Here is a 10,854-nt window from a genome sequence, read left to right on the forward strand (position 1 = left end):
TAAAACGTGCATTTGAAGACGATACGTTAAATTGAAATCAATCTCTTTTCAAATAACATGCTACGCTATAATGCATGGACACATATGTGGAGTACATATTATGTCATTCTTTCATGAGACTAAAATGTCTACAGTTATTATATTTGGGTTAAGCATCCCACGATTCATGAGCTCAAAATTACCAAGAAAATAAAATTTCTAACTTCAGCTTTACAATGGCTCAGGAGAAATAATTAAAAAACAGCGATTCGCACAATTATTTAAATGCCAGCCGCCATGCCGGAATCTGCCGAGCGAATATCAGATCGTGCCCAGCGTACACCATTGCGCTCGATTACAGTCAAAGGCACGGGACAGTATGCATGACCCAATGTTGGCAGTTTAATATTCAAGTGTCGCCCGGCCGTGGCGCACGCTTCGCTGTAATAAAAGCACGCTCCGACGCTTAACGAGCTCCTCTCCTCTCCTGCAGAGGAGCTCCTTCGTATTTCAAACAAGTCGTCCCCGTACGTGACCGCTGCGGCGATCTTAATTTCTACACTAACAGTGAGATTGCGAATTATGATCCTTGTTAATGCCGCTGTCAAAGTGTCGTGGCAGCGAGATAAGCTTACATTGTCGGGTTGCATTCGAGTAGCTGTGTAAATAAATAGATACAGAGCTTCCGCAATTTTGTGTATATACCTACATACACTATATGATTAGAAATTTATGTAATTAACCTTCTATAAAAAATTAATATAGCAAATGAAGTTAATAATTATCTTTTAATATTGTGGTATATTCTATAGCTACGTTATGTTAATAATCTATTAAGATTTTATTGACTGCTTTAAAGTAAATAATTGCACAAAGTTACTTTCCAAGTCCCTTCCCTTGAATTGTTTAATTAAAATCAGAAGAATATTAATTGTCCGCGAGCAATTCTTTGCGTGACAAGCGTTCCAAATTGTTCGGTTTTACGATTCTAATTACGCCAACAATGGGGCTAATTCCGTCTTCCAAATGCGGTCTAGCGTTGAGTTATTGCTATATCTGATTTCTCGAGAGAAACTATCCACAAACGAAGGGATCGCAAAAATGGATACCTCCAAGCGGTTTCCAAGTTAAACTTCTAGACAGCAAAGAAAGTTATCAGCAATCGAGGGGCCATTGATTGTGCACAAAGACCCTTTCGTCTCGCGACATTCGAGTTCGATTTTCCACTCACAATGCCGACTTCGTTTTTCGCCTTGCATTTGGTATTATAGTTGCACGCTTCATTCGTTCCAGTTCACATTGTCCCCGTCTTCCCGTTAAGCTTCTTTCTCATCAAAAGCAGTCTTGACTCGACGAAACTATTAATCAAGATCAGCAATTTTTTACGTGTCCGTCATGACAAATATCAGTGAATTATTACATTGTTCAGATTCATAAAGCTCTAGGACCACTTTGGCCGGTGGCCAAGTCGCTTGCACAATGCACAATAAATACCTACTTCTACGGCTATTCTTAATTACTTGAGTCTCATTACGAAAATTCTAGCACATACTAAACGCACTTAGTTTAACGGTGCGTCGATTAAACATAGTGCTATAAATTGTAAGTGAATTTATTCGATTTCACACGCGCTGAGCTGTTTACACACGTTTACGCTACAAGTTGTGTGTCGACACTACCAAAAGGGAAGCCATTAGTCATCGTCTTAGATCTCTTGCAACGGATATTTTGCTATAAATATTATTCGACTGGGCATAATTTAAGTGGGATTTATTAATCGTATACTGACAAAATATCAAGATCAATCAGTTTATAAATAATATTGTCGTAGAATTTGCACAACAGAAATATCAAATACAACCTTTAATTTAAAAGATTGAACGTCGATGTATATAAATACATTAAATGTGTGAATTCACACCGTGTAATTGAGGAAATCTCATTATTTTTAATGAATTAAATGTTTTTATTAGAGGTACATAAATAAAGATAATTCAAGGCCATTATTTTCCAATCAGAAAATATAATACAATATATCTATATGTCATACCACTTTAAAATTTGTTGCAAGTTTCCTGCTTGATGATATTGCCACATGCAAACAATTTATTTCGACAAGTTAAGAAGCCGTATAAAGGAACTTGAGTAATAACAGTTGATTTTAAATCACGACGTTAATTTAAATAATTCACATCCTTACGTAATGTTGTAAATTAATTCCGTGGGAATATAGTTATAATTCTAACTTGCATTTCAGGAAAACCATATTTATAATTTTATTGTGAATGTTACATGCGGCAAATAAATATCATATCAATTTTGTTGTTAAGTTTCACTGCAGATAATATAATATCGTCAGGTGAATCGATAAAGGAAACAGTGGAGCGTTACCTAAAAATTGTTTCAAACCCGCAACACGCTCTCGTCAAAAAGCCAAAATCGACCGACAAATTCAATTAAAACTTCTTTACGAGTAACCCAAACCGACGAACGTTAGATGGAGCTCGATTAATTATTACAAAGGAACCTCTTTACAACGTCAGACAAACAAGATTCGAACTAGACAAAAGCTGGAACGTAAACGGCAATCGCTCATTCACTCGACTTGTAAAGCCGGAGCCTGTGAAACTATCTTTCCTTTTTCTGCCTTTATCTGAGGAGAGTCTGTCTCGGTCGCGCTGGAAGGGGGAATGCGAGAGCTATTTGTTTTTACAGTCGGGCGCCGGCGACAAATTAGGTGGACAAACTGTTGAAGCGGTCGAGGTGTCTATATTCCTCTCGACGTGAATTCTCTTAAAATCTCTTTGTGGCCGTCTCAGTGGGCTAATAATTTTCCCTTCAGTTTCAATTGAGATGTGCTTTCAGTGCACGTATTATTTAAATTCCTATGTCAACAGCGGTATTTGAGTATGGGAATGAATTTTATTTTAGGTTCGGCGCTAACGTGTTAATTTACGTGAATTTATATTGCTTAGTGACGTATAAGTATAGTGCTTATAGTATGCTCATATATTACTGATATAACCGCTACTAATCTTATCGGTAATTCAAGTAGTTAAATAATCATAGCTATTATTGTAAGAAATAAGAAAATGGCAAATACGTAATAGAAGAATATAGAAATAGATAACAGAACAAAAATAACAAGCACAGTTCACTTTCTTTATCTTGAAATATTAGCATAAAATTATATGTTATTGTTTTTATCTTAGTTAATAATGAAAAAATAACATTCCTTCAATTCGCCACCGAAAACTCCCACGATATAATATTGTCCAATTGAAAACCATGTCAAGCAATGAGTACAAAACTATAAACCTAAGAATGCAAGCACAAGGTTTCAGGAACTCTTACAAGTGATGCCTACGTGTCTGCCGATATAATCCAAATACCTATTGACGGAATGGTCTTCAATTTTATCGAATTCACTCTTGTTTACTTAAACTGAAGAATAACAACCTATTAAATGCGTAATGTCCTCCAAATTTAAGTGGTGAAGGTACTGGGTTTTCTTTGTTTTTAATTTTGACGCAAATTTCGCTAGTCTCTTTTATTTATGTTGATAATAAACAAAAAATCATATAGAATTCAAGCATGCTTCGGCACGAATTGGGCCAGTTCGCAACGGGGAAGTACCACTCCCCGCCAGTAAACCGGCGTGAAACAGTAGCATGCTACTGTGTTTCGTACGATTTTAAACAAACAGTTTAATGATCTTAATTTAGCAACAAAACATTTCCTTTTCCTTTCTAAAAGCATTTAAGTACAACTATATTTTCCCTTTCAATTACAAATATAAAAACTCGTCTAGCTCTACCAGTATTGCGGGTTTCGACATCAGTGAATCGATCTAATTACCTGTTTATTTAAAAGGAATCTCACACACAAACAAGTTATCTAACATTATAAAATATACTTGTACTGGACCTATGTGAATACGGAAATGTTTAATGGATGTTTAAATGTTACACTTAGATTTTTTGTGTTTAAATAAACATTCTTACACTTAAAGAGAGAGAGACTTTTATACCATTGAGTGCTCATATAATAACAATAATAATCATTATTTACATCATACATAACATGTCGCTCAGTAAATTTAGATAAATTGGCTCATCCACATCAAAATATTAGTCTATGTTGAATACAGACATTCCATTGAAAAGCAAAGCGGTCAAATAATCTATCTGAAATATCACGGTAAATACTCTGTCGCAAGGAACTAAATCAAAAAAAAAAAACTCTTGAATACAGACTAAGTGAAACAGACAGTAGGCGCCAGACGCACAGGCGCCGCGCACCCCGGCGAGGCGTCTCCCTGCGAACTCGCGTCCAGACAGTTTACGCACCGTAACAAACTTGACGTAAATGACGCTATACCACAGATAAGTGAAGGATGTTAAGATTAAAGGCCTCGTGAGATTGAAAAGAGTACTGCAGTCTAGATATATGCGAATTTGAAGACAAGTAGTAATAATTATCAGTAAGAGATCTAGCAAGTTTTACATGTGTTTTTTACATTGATATTCAGGTAAGTTTTTAGTTACATATATAATAACACTAGCTGCTCCCCGCGGTTTCACCCGCGTAAGTCCGTATCCCGTAGGAATATCGGGATAAAATGTTGCCTATATGTTATTCCAGTTGTCCAGCTGTCTACATACCAAATTTCATTGCAATCGGTTCAGTAGTTTTTACGTGAAAGAGTAACAAACATCCATACATCCATACTTACAAACTTTCGCCTTTATAACAGTAGTAGGATTCGCTGATGCGGTTTGGTTTTCATAGCAATATTCTATTGTGGTAAATAATAATTCAATAATTTGATTAAGTCATATATTATTTCGTTTTTAAGGAATGATGTAGAATAGGAAAATATTCTTTATTAATTGATATTTACTTAATAATCGTATAAGTGTATTACACTGTAATACAAAACATAGTATCTGGCAGATTTATAGATTATAATTATTCAGGTTCCATGCTCTCAGCTTATTCATATTTGGAAACATGTTATTATTCAAGCGAAACAAAAAATTTTAATCACTTAATTTCATTCAAATTCTAAACTCAATGCATTATTAGCCCACAATTAAGTTTCCCGCACTTAGTACTGCGACAGAAACATTAATAATATTACGAGCACATACTGTTATTCAAACTGAATATGTTTAGTCTAGACTTTAAATATGTATAAATTTATGTCCGTCGCGGCTTCAAGCGAGGTTTTGGCTCCCAGTATTGTTCCCACACGTATAACTTTTGACAATGATAAGCTTGACGATGAATTATTAGCAGATGATAAACAAGCAAAACTATATATAAACTCACCTCATTAAGTCGGATTTTGAGAAGCGATGAAATATTAATTGCCGAGTATATGCAGATTTATATAGTCACTTTGTCATCGCAAATAGGACGATGGTCTTCACAAGAAGTTTATATTTTACACCAATGTCTCTCCTGCTCTCAATTCGAATAAACGACAAAGGGTACGCAAAAAATTAATGCTTAAAATTGAAATTGAAGATATATGACACCACATCATTCAATTTGAAACATTCTAATGCATTGAGATGAATCAAATGTGTATCACATATTATAGGTTATATATAGCTATAGGTACATTATACTTACTTCAGAGATAAACAACGATTAATATAAAATCAACTTCCAAACAGCTATAGCATGAATAAATAACATAATAGCGTGACATAATTGCGAAATTGTTATATTATAAATTCAGGGTGTCATAAACTCAGGTATTCATTAAATCTTCTACTATGGCATGCACAAACTTTGTGCGCACTAAGAGATGGAAGCGTGCAAGGCTAATTTAACCTAATATGAATAAAGGATTAGTCCCGTGAGGTTCAACTTAGTATACACAGCAATGTAGTCAGTCGCTTGAATGATTGCATCCACGCTATGTCGGCAAAGGGTCTTGTCCATAATCTCGCCCCTTTGCTTAGTGCATGAATTCACATCAAAGAGATGCAACATTACTTCAAACGTTGTATGCCCTACAGTTGGGCTTCTCGAGTTTGCGAATACCAAACAAAACTATTAACGCTCAATTAGCAGCAACAACTACAGACAAACCTAACCTACAACCTACAGACAAATTATTTTGATTAATACTAGGAATATTGAAGCACGAAAATACAAAGTAGGAATTGATATGATTGCGGGCCTCATCCTAGCTACCGCCTGTTTGAGCAGTAAATATTATTGATCTGGTATTACAAAAATTACGGAGCAATAAGAGCTGATATATTACAATAGCTACGACTGTGAATAATGTAACGCTTTCGAGTAGCAGTCGCGATGAATTTCCTTTTATTGTGTTAGCGATGCTTATTGTATATCCGAACGTTTTCCCATTGAAATGGGTACAGCGATGGCGCCGCGCCTCTTAGCTATTACTTAACAATTGTTCGATGACAAATTGCTAAAGCGATACATTAAGTCCTCTCCGACGCACGAACTTTAGTGCCATTCCAGTTTCTATTGTTAATTTATAGCTACCGGTAGACCGGCGGAACACAATGAGATCCCTATCTATGAATTCATTGAAATTTTCAGGAAATCTTTTATAGGATATACTGGCTTAGATCCCTGGGGTAATTATCCTTACTCGTTAGTCGAATAAGCTATCGTTATTGCTTTAAGACAGTTGGGTTGCTGAAGGACCGGTAGCAAATGACCTGTAAAAAGTTATACTGATCTTTTATCAAAAGTTCCCTTTTCATAGAGTTCCCTATTAAAAAAAAATTAAAGGTAGTCTAGATAAACAAATAATGTTTGCGAGAAAACTAAACCGAAATACTATTTATTTATCTTGCCTACTTTGTCCTTTTGAGTGCTTATGTGGTAAAACTTAAGAAATAGCTCACCTCTTCCTCTGTAGTAGCTGTATTGACGGAGTCCATGCTCTGACACAAAGCGAGCTCCATGTTCTTGTGTTGCGGGGATGCGGCCCGCGGCGAAGGCTGCTGCGGCGGCACCAGCGCGCCCTGTGTCGCTCCTGCCGCCTGCTGCGTGCCTGCGCCGCCCGTGGGACTCTGCCCCTGACCTCCTTGCAAACTCTGCACCGCTTGCAAACTCTGTTGCGCCGCCTGCAGGCTTTGCGCTTGCAAGTTCTGCAGTGACTGATGCGCCAGATTCAACTGGTGCTGCTGCACGATGCTCTGCTGCACTATGCTCTGCTGCACCTTGATGTGTTGGTGCACAGCGAGTTGGTGGATGGGGTGAATCGCAGTAGGAGCGGGGTACGGGGGGGAGAGACGCTGACGCTTCACTTGCGCACTCTGAAGCGCTTCGTGCAGCCTCTTCACCGGAAGGGGGCTCTGGCCGAGGTTATCCACGGCGGTGGCGGGGAGTGCTGGCCGAGTCGCGCGACTCCGGCGAGCACTGACTGTTGCGGCTACACGGAACTAAACACGCGACACGATATATCGCGGACGACAACGGCGACGCGCGCGCGTTGTTTGATCAAGTCCGACTTTTATGCGACGCGCCTATTAAAGTTTCTGGTTAGCGCTTCTGCACTATTAGTATCATTCGTGCAAGTTGGTACTCCACGTGTAAAGTAATCCTGAAACCAAAGAAAACCAAAATAAACAAACTATATTCTATCAAAATACTTAAAATTAGAATATATCGAACAGGAGCTCTATGTTTACAGTTACTATGAGTTTCCTTTTGTCTTACAGGAATATATGAATATAAATTAAAGAAAGAATCCCTGAATTTCGCAGCATTCAAATGTATTCAGGAAATATATATTCCCTGAATCACTACACACACAAAAATCGACAGTCCTAAAATCATTAAAAATACACATTAAACGTTATTTTTAAAATGTCAAACAGAACCGAATGCAGGCACGTGGGTGTCGGGCCGCCATTTACTCTGTTAGTCATCGCAATAAACACCTAGAATTATCTAAATTGAGGAGCAGAGAGATGACATCACATCGGATTAACTACGGCTACTTGGTAATTATTTACTGGGTTAAACGAATGGGAATAAGGTTATTTTAACGATTATTATAACAATTATTATTTACGTAACATAAACACAATGGGTTCCCAGAAGATAGAAGAGATTCTCAATTTACGCTTTATTTACACTTACTATTCTTATACGAAATCAAAGAATGACGACGTATTTGTACTGCTTGTTATAATATTTAGCACGGAAATGGATCGATTCCTAAGAGAGGATATACCTACGCATTTTATCCCGACTGAATCGAAGCGCACGTAATGATTAAAAGCTGCGCTTAATAACAATAGAAGTGCGATAAATTCGTCATAAAGATACTAGAAATACTTAGTCATAGATTGGAGTTCTAGTTCTAGTTCATTATTACATACCGTGTCATACTATTATACTTTTATATCACAATAGACCACCACCTTTCACGAAAATGCAAGAGCCAAACTATAATCCAATATAATAATAATTGCTATTGGGTATATCTATTGAGAGGATATAGACATGAAAAAAAAAAACATCTAAAAGTAATTTTTGGCATAATTTCCGAAATGACTGACTGAAAGGGTTACGATCGAAGCACATTCACATGAATAAAATTGGAACGAGCTACTCAAACAATTAATAATATATACATAACACTGTACTTGTAATTTTTAACAACTTCCATGTAGTATCCTTACTTTCGAATATTAACTAATTGCTTCGTTCATAGCCTATATCTATATTTTGATAGACAATGTTCTGTTTGTTAGTGTTGCGTCATTGTGATTATATCGTTAATTAGACCACAGTAAATTAGTTTTGTCTTTAAATGCTGTTATTTGGCATTAATCGTTTAAATGGGTTTCTTACTAACACATCTATTGGTGTGGTTGTGACAACTGATAGATTTGAGTGTAAATAATTGGGCACTACACACCATAACTATTATCTTATAAAATAAAATCTAAATAAATAAAATCGTTTTAATTTGACTAATTAAAACAAAACTAAAAAAAACACGCGAGTTACACGTTCCAACATTACAAATTGTGCGAATCAAGTATATAACAAAATACATAGATTGAAACGAGAGTCATAAATATAAAGATTGTATACAAAAATAGCTAAAAGCAACCAATTAACAACTGCTCTAAATAGAAGTCTATTATCACCCTTAACGCTTACAATGCTGCCTAAGTCGTGTAGGCGTCAACAAGCTATTTAGTAGCATCTGATACGCAGCCAGTCTAATAATACAATTCAGTCTTAATATGTAACAATCACGTGTTTTTACATGAGCTAGCACAACTACAAGGCCACGACTTTTTGCTCCTTCCCGTGACTAAGGCGCAAATAAAAACCTCAATTCTTTTCAACGTAATGAATACAAGTATGCTGTATGTGCATGATATACACTTTGGTACCTACTTCAGTATTTATGTACCGAGCTATTTTCTCACGTTTTCAATTGTCAAGAATCAACTTTATCTCTTTGATCTGGGAGCAAACAAAGTAAAAAGATTGACAATATTTCAATGGACAAATAAAAACAACAAGATATTAATCTATAAATGCATGGCTACAAAAACCTCAAAATTTTATGATTCATATATTAAGAAACTTCTAGTCATGTGAATATTTTTACTGTGCAGCTTAAATAAACATGCAAAGTATCTTCTTCATACGTTTTATATTTTTATTTTGTTTTATATGAGTTGAAAAACTTGTTCCTCATATATTTTTCTTATCTGATTTCAAACAATTTTGTAGTTACTACTTACGAGTTCTAATACGATAATCGATCGCATATTATTATAGTAAAAAATAACATGGTTTATAAACGTTTCTTTGTAATCCGAAAATAATCACAAGTATTTTTATACATGCAATGTTTAAACTTTTAAAACTCTAGTCGTAAGCGTTGACATTTTACGAAATGCAACAATTTCAAAAATATACTACACTAGCTGCGCCCGGTGGTTTCACCCGCGTAAGTCCGTATTCCATAGGAATATTGGGATTCAAAGTTGCCTATATGTTATTCCAGTTGACCAGCTGTCTACGTACCAAATTCCATGGCAATCGTTTCAGTACTTTTTGCGTGAAAGAGCAACAAACACACACACACATCTACAAACTTTCGCATTTATAATATTAGTAGGATAATAGGTTTTATTCACATACATACACATAGATAATAGAAAATGTATTCATTTAATCCGACTTAATTACACACTACCCACATCAATTGCCAGCAAACACGCTTCCTATCATTTTAATAGCATCAATAAATGAACAGTGACGTCACCGTTTCTACTATAGCGAGATAAGAAGGACAATATAGTTACCTACTGTTCACGCCAACGCAATGATAATACCAATTGTGATTATAATCAATATTTTAATTAATAAACAAAACTTTAAACTGCGTACCATTACATGTTAGTTATTATATGTACATGGAAATATAATTATATCGTTTGTTTTTAAAAATACCCGTGCAGCAGTCATATGATGTAAGGACATATAAAACTAGAATGCAATGAACCCAAGCGGACTAGGTATACGGAGAGCGCATTCTACAAAATAAGTACTATAGATTTATTTTCGTGCATTCAGCCCACTTTGCTTTGGATTTCTTACTGTTTACCTGAGGTATTGATGTAAGATCTGAGATGTTACATGTCTTTGTGCATTATTTGTGAACTACCTCCACCGAGAAATAGGAACGGAGAAACGGATGGAAGTAGGTAGGAAAGTACGTTGGGCTAAAAAATATAATGAATAAATCGCGTTTAAAATCCGTTAAAAAGTCTTTAATTTCTTAATGTAAAATAATCGCGTTAAATCAAATAAAAAAAAAACAATAATATGCTAGAGCTTAAA

The 10,854-nt window shown here is 35.7% G+C and overlaps 1 protein-coding gene across 1 annotated transcript in view; it reads right to left on the reverse strand.

Annotated features, from left to right (window-relative positions):
* The window catches only part of LOC119834026 (protein couch potato-like), a 130,721-nt gene extending 123,726 nt beyond the window's left edge, over window positions 1–6,995 (reverse strand). Inside the window, 1 exon segment of the mRNA XM_038358303.1 lies at window positions 6,879–6,995. Coding sequence (XP_038214231.1) covers window positions 6,879–6,938 — 60 coding nt within the window. The 5' untranslated portion in view covers window positions 6,939–6,995.
* Window positions 6,996–10,854: the final 3,859 nt, after the last annotated feature.

This window comes from Zerene cesonia, chromosome 18 (assembly GCF_012273895.1).
Source record: "Zerene cesonia ecotype Mississippi chromosome 18, Zerene_cesonia_1.1, whole genome shotgun sequence".
NCBI classification, from domain to species: domain Eukaryota; kingdom Metazoa; phylum Arthropoda; class Insecta; order Lepidoptera; family Pieridae; genus Zerene; species Zerene cesonia.